Source organism: Clupea harengus, unplaced genomic scaffold (assembly GCF_900700415.2).
Source record: "Clupea harengus unplaced genomic scaffold, Ch_v2.0.2, whole genome shotgun sequence".
NCBI classification, from domain to species: Eukaryota; Metazoa; Chordata; class Actinopteri; order Clupeiformes; family Clupeidae; genus Clupea; species Clupea harengus.
Window position 1 is genome coordinate 35,001 of NW_024879661.1, and position 20,000 is coordinate 55,000.

General features: G+C 47.4%; 1 protein-coding gene across 1 annotated transcript in view; it reads left to right on the plus strand.

Annotated features, from left to right (window-relative positions):
- The window catches only part of LOC122129494 (ATP-binding cassette sub-family A member 2-like), a 56,549-nt gene that overhangs the window by 10,573 nt on the left and 25,976 nt on the right, over window positions 1–20,000 (plus strand). Inside the window, exons 5-20 of the mRNA XM_042704417.1 lie at window positions 983–1,104; window positions 1,705–1,815; window positions 2,786–2,962; window positions 3,336–3,557; window positions 4,713–5,137; window positions 9,723–9,882; window positions 10,134–10,262; window positions 11,350–11,517; window positions 11,925–12,021; window positions 13,007–13,180; window positions 14,012–14,114; window positions 14,221–14,335; window positions 15,758–15,948; window positions 16,997–17,147; window positions 17,601–17,805; window positions 19,413–19,571. Coding sequence (XP_042560351.1) covers window positions 983–1,104; window positions 1,705–1,815; window positions 2,786–2,962; window positions 3,336–3,557; window positions 4,713–5,137; window positions 9,723–9,882; window positions 10,134–10,262; window positions 11,350–11,517; window positions 11,925–12,021; window positions 13,007–13,180; window positions 14,012–14,114; window positions 14,221–14,335; window positions 15,758–15,948; window positions 16,997–17,147; window positions 17,601–17,805; window positions 19,413–19,571 — 2,709 coding nt within the window. The remainder of the gene's footprint in view (window positions 1–982; window positions 1,105–1,704; window positions 1,816–2,785; window positions 2,963–3,335; window positions 3,558–4,712; window positions 5,138–9,722; window positions 9,883–10,133; window positions 10,263–11,349; window positions 11,518–11,924; window positions 12,022–13,006; window positions 13,181–14,011; window positions 14,115–14,220; window positions 14,336–15,757; window positions 15,949–16,996; window positions 17,148–17,600; window positions 17,806–19,412; window positions 19,572–20,000) is intronic.

Below are 20,000 nucleotides of genomic sequence, written 5' to 3' on the forward strand. Positions count from 1 at the left end.
TTTGGCGTGGGGTTGTTTGTCTGGTTTGAGTCTCCTCTGCTGATTATTATTGTAATAGATGGGACACAATAATAAGCTCCTTTTAAAGGGTTTCATAATTTGAGCAGAGTGAGTTTGATTTGGGTTGCTTCTTTGTACTGCTAAAGGATATCTTGAGGAGTATCTTGATCTACATTGCAATTATCTCAAATCTTTACTTCTTGAAGGTTGAGATCATACAGTTTCAAAAAAACCTCAGATGTTCAGTTACCAAAGGGTTTCTGCAGTGGAGTTAAACGCATGCATCTGTGTTGCGTCCTAGGCTTCACAGTGGAGTTAAACGCGTGTATCTCTGTTGCATCCTATCGTAACGGGGTTAAAAACCGGCATGCGTGTGTTATCGGCTACGTTCGCGTTGTCATGTTAATCTATTATTAAGCTTAGCATATCGATTGTTTAACAGACTGGCCGATTTTTAACAAACTAGCCGATAACTGACTTAGCTATGCTAGGCTTCACAGTGGCATTAAACGCATGCATCTCTGTTGCTTCCTAGGCTTCACAGTGGCGTTAAACGCATGCATCTCTGTTGCTTCCTAGGCTTCACAGTGGCGTTAAACGCATGCATCTCTGTTGCGTCCTAGGCTTCACAGTGGCGTTAAACGCATGCATCTCTGTTTCGTCCTAGGCTTCACAGTGGCGTTAAACGCATGCATCTCTGTTGCGTCCTAGGCTTCACAGTGGAGTTTATCGCGTGTATCCTATCGTAACGGGGTTAAATACCGGCATGCGTGTGTTATCGGCTATACACACATATAGTGTCATGTTAATCTATTATTAAGCTTAGCATATCGATTGTTTAACAGACTGGCAGATTTTTAACAAATTGACCGATAACTGACGTAGCTATGCTAGGCTTCACAGTGGCGTTAAACGCATGCATCTCTGTTGCGTCCTTGGCTTCACAGTGGCGTTAAACGCATGCATCTCTGTTGCGTCCTAGGCTTCACAGTGGGCAGTGTGCTGAGGAACCAATCGGTGTTCCACCAGTTCCTGGTGCGGAACTTCTCTCTAACCAATGAAACAGCTAACCTGCTGCTCTCCTCTCCTGTCAATCTCAAAGAGGTCAGTCTCAGTCTGTTTTACAGGACACAAAGCCTTTCATGTCAATCTCAAAGAAGTCAGTCTCAGCCTGTCACGTAGACTCTCTTCCGGGGTCAGTTTCTTTAAGTAAGAAGTGTCAAACCGATAACTTTTTTGTTGTATGTTTTTTAGTATTTTGCTTTTTTAACCTCATAGTTAATTAGGTCATTATTACAATATTGTTATCCATTGTTATTGGTACCATACAGATCTCAATACTGATCAGTATTGCTATTAGTGGATGTAAAACCTTATTGCTTAATGATAATGAACAATAAATTAGGGATGTATTTGTTTTGTTCTCTTGCTCCCTTTCTCTCTTTCTCTCTGTTGTGCTCCCCCTTTCTCTCTCTCTCTCTGTGATGCTTCCCCTTTCTCTCTCTCTCTCTGTGATGCTCCCCCTTTCTCTCTCTCTCTGTGATGCTCCCCCTTTCTCTCTCTCTCTGTGATGCTCCCCCTTTCTCTCTGTCTCTCTCGCTCTCTGTGGTGCTCCCCCTTTCTCTCTTTCTCCCTTTCTCTCTTTCTCCCTTTCTCTCTGTGTGGCGTCTGTTCTTCCTCGACATTTCCTCCATTTCTCTCCAGGTGTACAACCTCATCTTCGGCTCCTATGCCAAGATGGGCAGTGGAGATGGAGGACTGGCCGAGGGGCTGAGTGGGGCGCACGGCCCTGGAGAGAAGGTCCTGCAGCTGGAGGTGAGCGCTCCGCAGCCACGGGAGACTGATTGCAGTAGTAGACTGGAGATAGTGCCAAGTTCATTTGAGCAAGCCGTTCTTTTTTTAAAAATAGAAAGTCACTCCCTATCTCTTTCATTCTCATTCAAATGAAATGCAAAATGAACAACCCTAAGACATAACCGTTATAAAATACCACCAGACTGTATGCCCTCATAGTCCAGTTCTTAAAGAACAAAATAATATCATAATAATAATCATCAATAATATAATAATAAATAATATAATAATAATCATCCTTGACATGTAGTTGTAAATTAATGGTTTGTGGAAGCTGGAGAAACACTACCTCTGCCCTCTGCCCTCTGCCCTCTGCCCTCTGCCCTCGGCGTCTGTCCTCTCCCCTCTCCCCTCTCCCCTCTGCCCTCTCCCCTCTCCCCTCTGCTCTCTGCCCTCTGCCCTCTCCCCTCTCCCCTCTGCCCTCTCCCCTCTCCCCTCTCCCCTCTGCTCTCTGCCCTCTGCCCTCTGCCCTCTGCGTCTGTCCCCTCTGCCCTCTGCCCTCTCCCCTCTCCCCTCTCCCCTCTCCCCTCTCCCCTTTCCCCTCTGCCCTCTCCCCTCTCCACTCTCCCCTCTCCCCTCTCCCTCTCCCCTCTGCCCTCTCCCCTCTCCCCTCTGCTCTCTGCCCTCTGCCCTCTCCCCTCTCCCCTCTCCCCTCTCCCCTCTCCCCTTTCCCCTCTGCCCTCTCCCCTCTCCCCTCTCCCCTCTCCCCTTTCCCCTCTGCCCTCTCCCCTCTCCACTCTCCCCTCTCCCCTCTCCCCTCTCCCCTCTCCCCTTTCCCCTCTGCCCTCTCCCCTCTCCACTCTCCCCTCTGCCCTCTGATCTCTGACCTCTGCCCTCTGACCTCTGCCCTTTCCCCTCTGCCCTCTGCCCTCTCCCCTCTCCCCTCTGCCTTCTGCCCTCTGCCCTCGGCGTCTGTCCCCTCTCTCCACAGAAGCAGTTGCTGGGTGGGTGGCGCGGCCTGGAGGGGGGCCTGATTCACAAGGCCCTGCAGGACCCCAGCACAGCAGCGCATCGGCAGGCCCTCCTCCGGCTCCTGTCCCAGGCTCTGGGCCTCGCTGGCGGGGGCGTGGGCCAGAAGTTTGACCCTCAGGGACTCAAGGAGATGGAGGTACGTCCCTCGAAACTGTTTCTCAATATTCAAAATGTAATTGTGTTTTCTCATCATATTCGTATTTGTGTTTCTTATTATTTGTTTGCTTGGACTAGAAGTCATGAAGGTTATTTTTCAGGGTGTGATGGAAGAAGGAGATGTTTCCTCTCTGATGTATTATCTTAGTGTTTATTTTTAAATCTGCTCATTTCTGTTTGTGTTTATCGCTCTGCCAGCTGTATCCCTGGAGGATTGACTGTGATTATTCCTGTGCTCCAGGGGATCCTGCCGACTGTATCCCTGGAGGATTGACTGTGATTATTCCTGTGCTCCAGGGGATCCTGCCGACTGTATCCCTGGAGGATTGACTGTGATTATTCCTGTGCTCCAGGGGATCCTGCTGACTGGTGCAGTGCTCGAGGTGCTCACATGCGGAGAGGGCGGGCACAGCGAGCTGGCCAAAATCCTATTGGTCCCTGAGAAGCAACAGTCGCTGCTCCAGGCCTATGGGACGGCGGTGTGCGGTGGAGGGGCCGTCCAACGAGCTGAGAGATTCGGCGAGATGAGCCAGGAGCTAAAAGAACAGATCGACACGCAGAGCATCATTGACAAGGTACTGAAACAAGACGAGTCCACTAAGAGATGAAACTAAAGGGAGCCATTTCCTTTTTCACTTTTCTTTTCACACATCCCCAGAAGAGAGCCATCTCGTTTTGTCATCGGTGACTCAGCCGTCGCCTCATAATCTCCCATCCTCCGTCTCATTTAACATTTCTGCTCCACTTTCCTCCTGATCATTCCCAATACACTTCTCCTTTCTGCTCCACTTTCCTCCTGATCATTCCCAATACACTTTCCATTTCTCCTCCACTTTCCTCCTGATCATTCCCAATACACTTTCCATTTCTCCTCCACTTTCCTCCTGATCATTCCCAATACACTTTTCATTTCTGCTCCACTTTCCTCCTGATCATTCCCAATACACTTTTCATTTCTCCTCCACTTTCCTCCTGATCATTCCCAATACACTTCTCATTTCTCCTCCACTTTCCTCCTGATCATTCCCAATACACTTTTCATTTCTGCTCCACTTTCCTCCTGATCATTCCCAATACACTTTTCATTTCTCCTCCACTTTCCTCCTGATCATTCCCAATACACTTCTCATTTCTCCTCCACTTTCCTCCTGATCATTCCCAATACACTTTCCATTTCTCCTCCACTTTCCTCCTGATCATTCCCAATACACTTTCCATTTCTGCTCCACTTTCCTCCTGATCATTCCCAATACACTTCTCATTTCTGCTCCACTTTCCTCCTGATCATTCCCAATACACTTCTCATTTCTCCTCCACTTTCCTCCTGATCATTCCCAATACACTTTTCACTCTTTTCCCCCCATCTCTTCCCATCACTACACACTTTTTTCATTTCTCCACCATTCCCTCCCTCACCCTCAACCTCATCCTCCCTCCTCTCGCTCTCTCTCTCCCTCCCTGCCCTCTCTCTCTCTCCCTCCCTCCCTCCTCCCCAATCTCTCTCTCTCTCTCTCTCTCTCTCTCTGTCTCTGTCTCTCTCTTTTCTTGTCTCTCTCTCTCTCTCTCTTTCTCTCTCTTCCTCTCAAAGGAAATTCAAATTATAATGTGCTTTATTGGCATGATGGTAAATGATTCAGATGATTATATTGTCAAAGCAATAACAGTGAAACATTTCTCACATCCCTTTCTCTCTCTCCCCCCCCCCCCTCTCTCTCTCCCTCCCTCCTCAGCTACGTCTGGAGCAAGCGAACGTCTCCGGCCTGCTCTCCCAGTCCCACCTGGGGGCTCTGCTGAAGGACCTGGCCGATGTGGAGCGCCTCTTGAGGGACGTGGACCTGCTCTCGGGCCTGGCCCGTCTGCTGCCCAAAGGGGCGTGCGCTGGGCATCAGGCTCCCCCGACTGCCAACGCCTCCAGAGCCGCCTGGAGCTCCAACAGCAGCAGCACCGCTGCCACCACTACCACCACCTGGGGCCCGAACACCACCGACGCTCCAACGGCTGGAGGAATGGAGGGAGGAGGAGGAGGAGGAGGAGGAGGAGGAGGAGGAGAGGGAGCCTCTGGGAGACAGGCGGAGGGGGAGAACCCCCGCACACAGTTTTCTGCGTTCGTCCAGCTGTGGGCCGGGCTGCAGCCGATCCTGTGTGGGAACAACAGGTGTGTGTTCATGGATGGGTGGGTGGTTGTGTGTGTGTGTGTGTGTGTGTGTGTGTGTGTGTGTGGGAGAGAAAGAGAGAGAGAGGACTAATCGACCATAAGAACAATCCTTTACAAGCAGGGTCTGTGTGACCCAAACCTGTTCCTTCATAATCTTCAGGGATTTGAAGATGCCTTGATTTAAGGGCTGATTGTTTTGTGAGAATATTAAAAGAACATTCCAAATCCAGGTGTTTTAAATCTAACCTCTTAGTGGTATGAAAAAGTGTCAAATCATGAACAAACATCGTAAATCCATCATGAACTGGATGCCGTGTACAAGGTGTTACGACCCTGGCGGGTCTAGGCTCCGCCCCATGATATTTGCATGCCTGTTCGCTATCTGTCTTTACAACAGGTGAATTGGAACCAGGTGTAACCCATGATTGGTTGGGCTACAAAAGCCCTGCTCAGATGGAAGTCGGGAGAGCGTTGGATTGGTCGTTGGATTTTGGTTATCATTGGATTTGGATAGTGAATTGGATTTGGGATTGTTGTTGTCGTTGTCGTTGTTTTTGGATTATCGTCGTTTGTTTATATTACCATTTACCTGACTTTACATTACATCTTTTGTTTCTCTTCACAACACTGATCTTCACCACACGTTTGCTATAATTATTAGATAACTATATGAACTTGTAAAATCATTAATAAATATATTATTATTACTATAAATATCCTAAATTCTGCGTGGCCTCCCCTTCTTGTTTCGTGTCGTGAGCTGGCACGTAACACGTGGGGGCTCGCCGAGATTTTTTTCCGGGAATCTGGTAAGACAACTTTTCATCCACTCATTGGGGAATAGTGGTGGGGAAGCTGTATTGATTGTATAGATCGGGATATTGGCCTTGGATGCTGACGGGCACAAAACTGCCGGTGCAGCAGCAAGGGGATTGCAAATTGGGGGAGACGCACGCAGAAATTTGTAAGGTTAAACTTTTTTTGTTTTCGTTGGGTTGCCGTGGAGGAGGAAAGTCATTTTTAAGAGTGACTGCAGCTGTGGGCTCTCGTTGGGAGAGAGACGGGCTGTGCATACTAGTTAAATTGGGTACAGGTGTTGGTAACTGGGTGGTGAGAGCAGGTGAGTACCTACTGAGCAAACGCAAACCCCCGCGCAGGTTAAGAGCGCTTACCGCTGTTTGTTGTTTTGGCCGGGCTTGTAAGAGTTTGTTGTTTTTCGTGGGTGTGTCGGACGCGCTGGAGTTGGTTAGCAGCTCAATTGCAGGTGGACACACTGAAGAAATAGCCACTGGAAATAGCGAGGACTGTGTGTTGGAGATAGATCGGGGAAGCTCTAGTCTAGTGGGTTTTGGTGATTGGGTGGTTCTACACCTGTGCGTGATTTGCTGGTGTACACAATCGCGTCAGGGAGATTCAATTAATTCCGACGATCGGAAAATTTGGGGCCGGTTCAAGATGGGGTGGATGAGCATGTTAGATTGTGAGCAGCATAAGAAGCTTCTGAAAATGCAGGCGGAATTGGAGAACGGGAGGCAGCTGGGGAAAAATATGGAAGCTGAGTGGGACGCATTGGAGAGAGAGGAAGATCGTCTATTTGAAATTGTAAAACTGAGATTTAGGCAAAGAAAGGTCGAACAGGATTATCTGTTGCAAAAAGAGCAGTTAAGATTAGTTGCCCAAGGCAAGATGACGGAGGACGATCTCATTCGTTGGGAGAGATCGGTTGAGGGAAATCGTGATGAGGGTGTGTCTGAGGTAAAGGCCGTACAGAGGGATCTGTCTGAAATGAAGACTGTGAATGAGAAATTAACAGTGGAAAACCAAGAGCTGCGTGCTCGAATTGCAGAAGCATGTGAGAAGTTGTCAGCCAGGGAGCAGGAAGCAAAAAGTCGTGAGAATAAATTGCAACTTCAGCTCGACCGGGCATGGCGTTTGAACAATTCTTTGACGGCACAGATGGACGGAAGAAAAACGGAGATGGGGGAACAACAGGAAAGGATTAAGGCAATACAGGAAGAGAAAGCAAGTGTCTCTGAGAGGTTCCAACAACTGCAGATAGATCATGAGGCTGAATTGAAGGAAAGGGACAAAACTCTGTGTGAACTAAATGAGTTGGTGAATATGACTGGACAAGAAACCATTAGCCTCAATGAGAAAGTAAGAATCTTAGAAGATGACAAATGGTTATTGCAGGAAAAGCTGGAAAATGCCCAAGAGATGGCTGACAAAGTAAAGAATGAGAATGAATGTATGGTGACTGTACTCCTCAAAAATTCAGAGAGAGTTAAGGAGTTGACTCAAATGGTGAGTGTAGTACAGGCACACAATTCCCATCTAATGACACAGCTAACAGAGAATAAAGAGGAAAAAGGCAAGACACGCTTAGTGAGCTGTGCGTCTGGAGAAGATCAGGTACAGCATGAGCTGGAACATAAAAAGGAACTCTTTCAATCTCAGATGAATGAGAAAGAAGGGGAATCGGGGAAAATAATTGTGCAACATAGGGAAAAGCTAGTGGAACTCCAGGATCAGCCGTGCCAACAAAAGCAGCATCTCCAGCAGACTGCACAGGAGCTCGAGCAGCTTTGCAAGGATGCTCAGCAGAGCTCTCTCATGGACATGGAGTTGGCAGACTATGAGCGCCTTGTAAAAGAGCTTAACATCCAGATATCAGAGAAAGACACTCAGATTGAGGATCTGAAAAAGCAGCTACTGACCCAGAAAAATAAAGTTCTGGAGGGCGAGGCCCAGTATTTATTTGAGAATGGCCTGACTAAACTGGTCCACAGTGGTTTTACACCTCATAGGAAAGAGGTCCATTTGGCAGGGACTAATGCGTTGTCCCACGCTCCAGATGTGGGGATAAGTTGTGTGGTGTTATTGCTTGCCTGCCTAACTATTTTATCTCCTCTCCGGTCTCCTCCCATGTCCCTCTTAGACTGCTTTTCCAGGCCCGCCGGGATTGCTGAGGGGAAAATAGGTTGTGTGACTGGTGAGCTGGATGAATGGTGAGCATGTGAGTGAAAAGGTGAATAGGTGAATAGGTGAGCTGGATGAATGGGGAGCATATGAGTGAATAGGTGAATAGGTGAATAGGATGGTTTAGGTAAATGGGGGTTTTGGATGGTGCAGAATCCCACTTAGGTGGGCTTCTGTCATAAGGGGGGGGATGTTACGACCCTGGCGGGTCTAGGCCCCGCCCCATGATATTTGCATGCCTGTTCGCTATCTGTCTTTACAACAGGTGAATTGGAACCAGGTGTAACCCATGATTGGTTGGGCTACAAAAGCCCTGCTCAGATGGAAGTCGGGAGAGCGTTGGATTGGTCGTTGGATTTTGGTTATCGTTGGATTTGGATAGTGAATTGGATTTGGGATTGTCGTTGTCGTTGTTTTTGGATTATCGTCGTTTGTTTATATTACCATTTACCTGACTTTACATTACATCTTTTGTTTCTCTTCACAACACTGATCTTCACCACACGTTTGCTATAATTATTATATAACTATATAAACTTGTAAAATCATTAATAAATATATTATTATTACTATAAATATCCTAAATTCTGCGTGGCCTCCCCTTCTTGTTTCGTGTCGTGAGCTGGCACGTAACAAAGGCTGTTCATGAATTCTTAATCATCAAACCAGTTTTTAATTGAAACAGTAAAACTGCTTAATCGGTTCTTTCAGAAATTACACTGCTTTTCCTGAGGGAAGAATTTGTGGTAGTACGTTACAAACAAAATGGCTGCTGTCAAGATTTCCATCTCCGCTAAATGCAGACTCACTGAACAAAACCGGAATGGCTGGTTTTACTGTTATGTTGCAAGCATAGTCTCAATTAACACTGAGACCATTTCTTCAGTACTGCCAAATGTACTTTAATTCCTTGGATATTTGGTTATATGAATGACAGTTAACCTCTTGCACAGAAAACACCAGGGTAGGATTCTTGTTTAATTCCCTATAATCTCACTGGGATGACTCAAGGGGCATTCAGATGACCTTTTGACCTTCTCCTGCTCGTGTGTCCTCTACACTTTCAAGTCTCCCGTCCAAGGACTCTCGCCTAACCAGGGATGATGGCAGCAGCCGGGATAAGAAGGATTAAGAATTTTTAGTCCAAAATAATACCACTGTGTGTGTAAATCAAACTATCCAATATGTTTGTGAGTTTACTGATGTGTTGTATGTGTTGTTTTTCTGTCCAAGTGATATATTTGAAATATTTGCAACCTATTGTTATGAAGTATTAAGTATTGGTTAGTGTAACTGACCCAGGTGGGTGACATTAGAATGCATAGCAACATTCTGGGGAAGTGACATCAGGGATATTAAGATATTAAAATGATCCCTGATATTCCAGTGCCCCCTTATAAATGAATAAATACATAAGTTTAGCGTTTAAACAGAATTGGATGGAAGGGGTCATGCAATGGCAAGCTGGTGAATATAAAACTTATAAAACTAGTGAATAAAGCCTTTTTTTTTTTGTCAGGGGGAAAAGCACACTGAGATTATATTCCAGAATCCTCCGATGTCCTCTGGTGAATATCTCTCTCTTCTATTTCCCTTTTGCCCTCAGAATAATTGAGCCCGAGGCGCTTAAGCAGGGCAACATGAGCTCCCTGGGCTTCACCAGCAAAGAGCAACGCAATCTCGGCCTACTGGTGCATCTCATGACTACAAATCCCAAGATCCTCTACTCTCCTATCGGTTCCCAAGTGGACAAGGTCATTCAGAAGGCAAGTCCATGGGCCAGCATAGTCGTGATGTAATCATGAGCATCAATCTCCATCATAGTGATTTGCAGGTGCTAAATGATCTATACATCACACAACACCACATAAAGCCTCATGCTCATAATTTGCTGGCTGCTTCTAGCACAAGCAAGAGGCTGAGAATAGATTTCGCCAGAGAGAGAAAGAGAAGAATATACAGATTGAAGGATCAGATCTTTTTATGTGTAATAACATCATCTTCCGGTGTCTTCCAGGCCAATGAGACGTTTGCGTTCGTGGGGAACGTGACCCACTACGCTCGCGTGTGGCTGAACATCTCCGCCGAGCTCAGGACCTTTCTGGAGGAGGGCAAACTGCACACCCACCTGTCCTGGCTGCAACAGGTACACCAGCAGTAGACCTCAGCAGGTCTCAGGCTTACCTATAATTCAATTCAATTCAATTCAATTCAATTCAATTCAATTCAATTCAATTCAATTCAATTCAATTCAATTCAATTCAATTCAATTCAATTCAATTCAATTCAATTCAATTCAATTCAATTCAATTCAATTCAATTCAATTCAATTCAATTCAATTCAATTCAATTCAATTCAATTCAATTCAATTCAATTCAATTCAATTCAATTCAATTCAATTCAATTCAATTCAATTCAATTCAATTCAATGAAGCTTTATTAGCATGAATGTTTATTAACACTATTGCCAAAGCTGATTCAACACATACATATTACATACACATACAGAATGACAAATATAATGAACAGAGTTGATTACAAATAAATAAATAAACAACAAAAGACCATTCCAAAAATAACAACAAACATACAGTTAGTTTGGCATTCTGTGGCCTTACTGGCTGTCCCTCAGGTTATGGCAGGCTGCCACATATCCGGCCGCTAGATTGGCCAAATCCCTGTCTTCCCCAAGTATGTATGGCAATTTTGCCTCGCCTGTGAGAGTTTGAAAGGCCTGGGATGACCGGATTACCTATATCTCACACCAGAAGAAGCACATCACACGTGGCAAAGCAAATGAACACAGCCCAGCCCAGGCATCATAATCATATAATGAAGATGTGTGTAAAACACTAGCATGTCCCTTGTTTGAGATGGAAACATGTACTGGAATGTTTTGCTCTCTGTTCACTGACCTCTACTGAGCTTCTTGTTGTCTGGGCCTAGGTTAGAAAAAGGCCACAGATCAGAAAAGGAATCGATTTCAAGAATCGATTTCCCCAAGTACATTGTTTAGACTTAAATGTGTGTGTTGGTGTGTGTGTGTCTGTGTGTGTGTGTGTTTTTGTGTCTGTGTCTGTGTCTGTGTCTCTGTGTGTGTGTGTGTGTGTGTGTGTGTCTGTGTGTCTGTGTGTGTGTCTGTGTGTGTGTGTGTGTCTGTGTGTGTCTGTGTCTGTGTCTGTGTCTGTGTCTGTGTCTGTGTGTGTGTGTGTGTGTGTGTGTGTCTGGGCAGTTCACCTCAGACCTGCGGCAGCACCCGGAGCTCCTGAACGCCTCGGACAGTGATCTGATTCGCAGCCTGCTGGAGCGCAACTTCAGCCTCCCCAACACCACCACCCTGCTGGAGCAGCTGGACACCATCGACAACGCCGCCTGCGGCTGGACGCACTTCATGTCCAAGGTCCGAGTCGGGGCACATCGAGGGCACATCGGGGGCACATCTAGGGCACATCGAGGGCACATCGGGGGCACATCTAGGGCACATCGAGGGCACATCGAGGGCACATCGAGGGCACATCGGGGGTGTATAATAATAGTTCATGACTTTTCAACCGACAAATTAGTATACAGTATGTATACTTATATGTGTGTTTGTGTGCATAAATGTACATGTATAAGCAGAGGAAAGGAATCACAGCAGTATCTTGATATAACATGTAAAGATATCTATGCACTTCACCAGAGCCTTTCTATCTCCTCTCTCTCTCTCTCTCTCTCTCTCTCTCTCTCTCTCTCTCTCTCTGTTTCATGAGTACAAGACAACATAGGGGTTAATATGTGTCGGTTCTTGTCTGTGTGTTATTTCAGGTCAGTGTGGACATCTTCAAAGGCTTTCCTGATGAAGAGAGCATTGTGAACTACACCCTCAACCAGGCTTACCATGACAATGTGTCAGTGTTTGCCAGTAAGTGACCCTCTACAGCTGCGTGTGTGTGTCTGTGTCTGTGTCTGTGTCTGTGTCTGTGTGTGTGTGTGTGTGTGTGTGTCTGTGTCTGTGTCTGCCAGAGCAGTTAGGGATCATTTGATGCAATTATACTGCATTCACTTCTCAAGTTTACGACCTGAAAAGAGCAATGTCATCTAATTTGATCGGAATAATCCACTCTTTTTTTTTTAGTTCCTAATATGAAACCAACAAGCACGTATGGCATGCATAGCATGACGCAGCAATTCAGCTGAATTGAAGTTTATTTCGTTTTTGGCTCCACAGCAGATTTAGAGTTCATTAAGAGTAGATTAAGACATTCACTCTACAACGGTGCTTTCTGAGCCCCGGATCCTGTGGCTGTAATAGCGTTTCGAAGCAAGACGTATGGTGTAGTGAGGTCCACAACTGCCCGAGAGCATTAACATAACAAACTGTACTTAAGGAGAAGTTGCTCATGAGTCAGAGGACCACAGTGGAAGCGAGCCTTCGATTTATGTCTCCTCTGCGATTGCACCTGTCATGAGATTAAAACACTTGGAACATTATGCTCGTATTGTGTCATGGAATCTCGATATAAAATCGATCTATGAATGAATCAAGGCATTGTAAAGCTTAGTCAGAAATCATTCTGCTCCCTACCTCACACTCTCTCTATTTCTGCCTCTCTCTCCCCCTCTCTCTCTCCCCCCCTCTTCTCTCTCTCTCTCCCCCCTCCCTCTGTCTTTCCCTCTCTCTCTCTCTCTCTCTCTCTCTCTATTTCTGCCTCTCTCTCCCCCTCTATCTCTCCCCCCCCTCTCTCTCTCCCCCCTCTTCTCTCTCTCTCTCCCCCTCTCTCTGTCTTTCCCTCTCTCTCTCTCTCCCCCCCTCTCTCTGTCTTTCCCTCTCTCTCTCCCTCTCTCTCTCCCTCTCTCTCTCTCTCCCCCTCTCTCTCACTCTATCTATATTTCTCTGTATCTGACAGGTGTGATTTTTCAGACCAACAAGGATGGTTCTCTGCCTCCACACGTCATGTACAAGATCAGGCAGAACTCCAGCTTCACCGAGAAGACCAACGAGATCCGCCGGGCGTACTGGAGACCCGGGCCCAACACAGGCGGAAAGTTCTACTTCCTCTACGGCTTCGTGTGGATCCAGGGTACGTACGTCAGACTGGCTTACGCACGTTGACAACCTAATGAAAATGCTCGTTATGAAATGTCCAACGCTCCTCAGTTTCTAGTCATAACAAAATATAAATCTCTTTCTGGACGACATGCAGAAAAGAAAAGAAAAAAAACCGTTGAAGTATTTATTACCATGGATTTAGCATCCACAGCCATGCTTTATTTAAGCTGATATATGCAAAGTTGAGCTGAGTTAGAGCACCATTTGTTAGCGTCCGTAGAATTCCCAGCGGCCCCGGATGAACTCCAAGTTGGTTCTGCAGTATTTGCAGTTAAGTACAGAGGAAAACTCAAAGCAATACATCTCCCAGACTAGAGCTGAGTCCCTTTTGGGCTTCATGTTCGACTAAAGGAAACTTCATTCTGCTTAACACGCTAATCTTAAACCCCCCAACACCTGGCTCGCTGATGACGCCCATGATGGGAGGTGTGGAGTAAGCAGCCCCGTGTCATTTTTTATTCAAAAGATGCAGTCATGCCAAGCCTACATGAAAAAAAAAAAAGCCAAAAGGCATATCCGTAACTTGATGAGGTGGGCCTTTGCCTCCGGACATGTTTTTATTGCAAGGTGCATACTAATGTTATCCTTTGAGAATCTGCTTACTTATGCTTTAAAAGTGTTCAGAGACAGTAAAATTGTCTTATAATCTCTCCCTGCTCTCCCTTTCTCTCTCTCTCTCTCTCTCTCTCTTTCTCTCTCTCTCTCTCTCTCTCTCTCTCTCCCTCTCTCTCTCCCTCTCTCTCCCTCTCTCTCTCTCTCTCTCTCTCTCCCTCACTCTCTCTTTCTCTCTCTCTCTGTCTAGACATGATGGAAAGAGCCATCATCAACACATTTGTGGGCCATGATGTGGTGGAGCCAGGGAACTATGTGCAGATGTTCCCGTACCCCTGCTACACACGCGATGAGTAAGAGCCCTCATTCTCGTCACTTCTGGGTGAGTTCGGAGAAACAGAGGCGAGGGGCTAACCTCGTCTTCTTCTCTCGTTCCCCTCCTCCTTATGTCCGCCGAAGCTTCCTGTTTGTGATCGAGCACATGATGCCTCTCTGCATGGTCATCTCCTGGGTGTACTCAGTGGCCATGATGATCCAGCACATCGTGGCTGAGAAGGAGCATCGGCTCAAAGAGGTGAGCCGTCTCTGTCAGTCTCTCTCTCAGACCCGTCTCTCTCTCTCAGTCTCTCTCTCAGTCTCTCTCAGAGCCGTCTATCTCAGTCTCTCTCTCAGAGCCGTCTCTCTCTCAGACCCGTCTCTCTCTCTCAGTCTCTCTCTCAGTCTCTCTCTCAGTCTCTCTCAGTCTCTCTCTCAGTCTCTCTCAGTCTCTCTCAGTCTCTCTCTCAGTCTCTCTCAGTCTCTCTCTCAGTCTCTCTCTCAGTCTCTCTCTCAGTCTCTCTCTCAGTCTCTCTCAGTCACTCTCAGACTCTCTCTCAGTCTCTCTCAGTCTCTCTCTCAGTCTCAGAGCCGTCTCTCTCAGTCACTCTCTCAGTCTCTCTCTCAGTCACTCTCTCAGTCTCTCTCTCAGAGCCGTCTCTCAGTCTCTCTCTCTCTCAGTCTCAGACCCGTCTCTCTCTCTGTCTCTCTCTCAGTCTCTCTCTCTGTCTCTCTCTCAGACCCGTCTCTCTCAGTCTCTCTCTCAGTCTCTCTCTCAGTCTCTCTCTCAGTCTCTCTCTCAGACCCGTCTCTCTCTCTGTCTCTCTCTCAGTCTCTCTCTCTGTCTCTCTCTCAGACCCGTCTCTCTCAGTCTCTCTCTCAGTCTCTCTCGCAGTCTCTCTCAGTCTCTCTCTCAGTCTCTCTCTCAGTCTCTCTCTCAGAGCCGTCTCTCTCTGTCTCACTCTCAGTCTCTCTCTCTGTCTCTCTCTCAGACCCGTCTCTCTCAGTCTCTCTCTCAGTCTCTCTCTCAGTCTCTCTCAGTCTCTCTCTCAGTCTCTCTCTCAGTCTCTCTCTCAGTCTCTCTCTCAGAGCCGTCTCTCTCTGTCTCACTCTCAGTCTCTCTCTCTGTCTCTCTCTCAGACCCGTCTCTCTCAGTCTCTCTCTCAGTCTCTCTCTCAGTCTCTCTCAGTCTCTCTCTCAGTCTCTCTCTCAGTCTCTCTCTCAGTCTCTCTCTCAGAGCCGTCTCTCTCTGTCTCACTCTCAGAGCCGTCTCTCTCGCTTTGTCTGTCTTTTCTCTACCCTGTGTTGATCTAACTCCTTCTCTCTCTCCCTCTCTTTCTCTCTCTCTGTCACTTACACTCTCTCTCTCTCTCTCTCTCTCTCTCTCTCTCTCTTGTATCTCGCTCAAACTTCAAAGCTCTTCATTTAAATTCCTTGCCCCCCCCCCCCACTCCCCATCTTTTTTTCTCTCTTTTTCTCTCTTTTTTTCTGTTCTTTATCTCTTTCTTTCTCTTTCTTCAAAGGAAGTTCTCTCGATCCTCACCAAGGCATTTGGAGGATTCTGTATTCATTAGACCTGGAGTTACTGGGCTCTTTTCACAAGCGCTGTATTCATGTGACCGTGTGGAGGTGTGTTTTTCCACCCGTGCCCTGTAAACCCCCTCCTCGTTCCTGCCCGCAGGTGATGAAGATGATGGGGCTGAACAACGCCGTGCACTGGGTGGCCTGGTTCATCACGGGCTTCGTCCAGCTCTCCATCTCCGTGACGGCCCTGACCGTCATCCTGAAGTATGGCCGCGTCCTGCTGCACAGCGACCCCTTCATCATCTGGCTCTTCCTCAGCATCTACGCCATCGCCACCATCATGTTCTGGTACTGCCCGACCTCTGATCACACACACACACACACACACACACACACACACACACACCATCATGTTCTGGTACTGCCCCACCTCTGATCTCACACACACACACACACACACACACACACACACACACACACACACACACACACACACCATCATGTTCTGGTACTGCCCCACCTCTGATCTCACACACACACACACACACACACACACACACACACACACACACACACACACACACACCATCATGTTCTGGTACTGCCCCACCTCTGCTCTCTCTCTCTCACACACACACACACACACACACACACACACACACACACACACACACACACACACCATCATGTTCTGATACTGCCCCACCTCTACTCTCACACACACACACACACACACACACACACCGTGGAGCGAGGGATGACGTTATGAAAGCCCTTTCATCTCCGTGGCAACTCTTCAGCTGCCCTCCTGAGCCTCACAAATGCCCAGCCCCACTTTACAAACAAATCAGCTGAAGCGAATAATAACTTTGTGGATTTCATTTAAATGTTGAAAATGTTTTTTTGTTTTTTTCCTGACAACACACCATCCTGTGAAAGAAGGATATATATGGAAATTGTTTTTGCCAACATAGGTTAGTTCCAACATCTGACCAGCAGGGGGAAAACAGCTTGGCAGGTTTGACAGCTGTGATGAGCCAAAGAGTGGCCAAGGCTGAGAGGAGAGAGTGTGTGTGTGTGTGTGTGTGTGTGTGTGGTGTGTGTGTGTGTGTGTGTGTCTGTGTCTGTGTGTGTGTCTGTGTGTGTGTGTGTGTGTGTGTGTGTGTGTGTGTGTGTGTGTGTCTGTGTCTGTGTCTGTGTCTGTGTCTGTGTCTGTGTCTGTGTCTGTGTCTGTGTCTGTGTGTGTGTGTGTGTGTGTGTGTGTGTGTGTGTGTGTGTGTGTGTGTGTCTGTGTGTGTGTGCATGTATACACAAGTTGAGAGTATGCTCCTGATAGTCCCAGTGGCTGCTGTGTCTTCACGACTCTTCTGTTGTTTGGTCTCTGGTGTCCTCTCAGCTTCCTGGTGTCCGTCATCTACTCGAAGGCCAAGCTGGCGTCCGCCTGTGGCGGCATCATCTACTTCCTCAGCTACGTGCCCTACATGTACGTGGCCATCAGAGAAGAGGTGGCCCACGACAAGATCACGGCCTTCGAGAAGTGCATCGCGGTACGCTGCTCTTTCTCCGGGCTCGATCGTCCGCTCACACTGATTGTCAACCTCTTTCCTCTCACTTCTATTCTTCCACTCTCATTCTCTCTCTCTCTCTCTCTCTCTCTCTCTCTCTCTCTCAACCTCTCTCCTCTCCTCACCTCCTGATTGATGAAGAGATGTTATGTGTGCGGGAGATCTATGCTATGCTGTTACAGCTTTCGACTCTTCACTGACTGTGAACACTTTATTGATACAGACACATTTGGTTCTTGAGCTGTCCAATACATCTTTCAGATGTAACATTGGCCATAACACACCTTACACATTATATTGTTATTTTTCTGAACAGATTGAAACAAATGGCTACTGGCATGACCAATGAATTCTGGGTTGAGTTTTTGACAGTGATGTTGCCTCTCAGAATTGCTCTTCTATAACGGACACATCTCTACCCCGTCTTCTCTACAGTCCCTGATGTCCACCACGGCGTTTGGCCTGGGCTCCAAGTACTTCGCCCTGTACGAGGTGGCCGGAGTGGGCATCCAGTGGCGCACCATCAACCAGTCCCCAGTAGAGGGCGACGACTTCAACCTGCTGCTGTCCATGGTCATGCTCATCATCGACGCCACCGTTTACGGCGTGCTGACCTGGTACATCGAGGCCGTGCATCCCGGTAAGCTGCCGCGAGGGAGCGAGCGAGCGAAGCTGGAGATTGAGCATTGGGAGCGGGCGGCCGAGCATGTCTGCCTCGTTACTACATGCCCGCTCTGACCTTGCTGCCTTCTGTTCTTGGAAAGGACAGAAAGAGAGAGGAAAGAGAGAGGAAGGAGTCCGTTGTTGATTCAGCGTTAAATTGGGCAGTGAATGGCCATTCAGGAAATATGCAACATCTTTACTTTCACCTCTGCCATTGTGTTTCTGTGTGTGTGTGTGTGTGTGTGTGTGTGTGTGTGTGTGTGTGTGTGTGTGTGTGTTTCTGTGCTCTTAAGAAAAAAAACCTAACTGAATATGTGCCATGTTATTGAATCAGCCGGTTCTATTGTTCGTCTCCCTGCTGCCTTCTGCCTTTTGGAAACTGTATCTGTATAACTGTGTTTCTCTACTTGACAAGATATTGTACTAGATGACATTAGACTGCCCCAGGTTGTCCAGTGAAACCCGTTGAAATGTAAAGATCAGATTGGATTTCATTTAATAGTATACAGACACTTATACTTTCAGCAACGGTAAACACTGCCCTTGTGGATCTGATCATGATCATATTAAAGCATTCAGCACATGCCTACAGTGGTTAGCAAGCACAAGGATATCCTTTCTACTGTGCATGAATTGGACCAAGGCCTAAGATAGCAGTCCATTTGTGGTTTCAATATTTCAGAAATGCTTTATGTTGGTGGAATAGTCGACTGCACCCCAAAATTGTGACTGTTATTCATGGCCACTAGTTGCCGTGGTTCCCTGTGCTGTGCTGGGCAGTGTTGCCCCTAGTTGCCGTGGTTCCCTGTGCTGTGCTGTGCTGGGCAGTGTTGCTTCTGCAGCTTGTTGCTCCTGGTTTACTGTGATGGAGTTTGAGTTCCCTCCAGCTCTCAAGGCCTTCACACTTCCTCTCTGCCGTGCATTTAGTCGTCGGGAGGCAGAGATTTTGTTCAGTCACCATAGCAACTCCCTTCCTATTCCCATTACGTGAGGTCTGACTGTGTTTTCAATGATTAGGGCTCTCTTTCTCTTTCACACTCTCTCTCTCTCTCTCTCTCTCTCTCTCTCTCTCTCTCTCTCTCTCTCTCTCTCAACCTCTTTCCTCTCACTTCCATTCTTCCACTCTCATTCTCTCTCTCTCTCTCTCTCTCTCTCTCTCTCTCTCTCGTTCACTCTCTCCTCTCCTCACCATTCTTCCACTCTCCTCCTCCCTCTCCCCATCTCCTCGCTCTGTTCAATGCAGAACATCTTTACAGTGATTAGCACTGAGAGCGCGTGTCGCAACCTCGCAGCTCGAGTGCCTTTCGTCTTTGATGTGCCCGCTGCCTGGGCTCTCTGGCTGATCGCCTTGGAACATTCTGAAGCCCATTAGCGTCACCCCTGCTTCAGTCTTCATGATTACTTTGCATTCGTTACGACCAAGTTTATCCCCCAGTGTCTACCTACTGTGAGCTGTCTAGTTGTCTGACTCAAGATAGCACTGCCGCATGGTTTAGTACAGTACTTTTGATGTGCACATTTCTGGAAGTTTCTTTGAAGTCGTGTTAACTTTAAAAGAGCTCTCCTCGTCTCCTACCCCGGCAGGTATGTATGGGCTTCCGCGCCCGTGGTACTTCCCCCTGCAGAAGTCCTACTGGCAGGGCAGTGGGCGCGTGGAGACCTGGGAGTGGCCCTGGGGGGGCGGTGCCATGCTGAGCGTGATGGAGGAGGACCAGGCCTGTGCCATGGAGCACCGGCGCACCGGTAAGCAGCTCCACCCCAACCCTCTGCTTCCCTGCTCCACCCCAAAGCTCTGCTTCCCTGCTCCACCCCAAAGCTCTGCTTCCCTGCTCCACCCCAACCCTCCGCTTCACTGCTCCACCCGAAAGCTCTGCCTCAGCTTCACTAATTCTCCTTTTTACTCAGGAAAAAAAAAAGTTCAACTCCGGGTGCTGGTCATTTAGGGGCCTTAAACAATTCGTTACAGTTACAACATCTGCAACAATAGTTATAATAATTATAATAACATCTGCAACAATTGTCCAATTGCCCAAGTCAAGTCCCCATTACCTGAGACAGAGTCATCAAATTACAGTAACAATATTGGAAATTTTACTGTTTTTCTTTGACTCTTAGTTTTATATATTTTCACAGAGACACCCCATCTCCTTGATTTTGCCTAGATGTACCTAC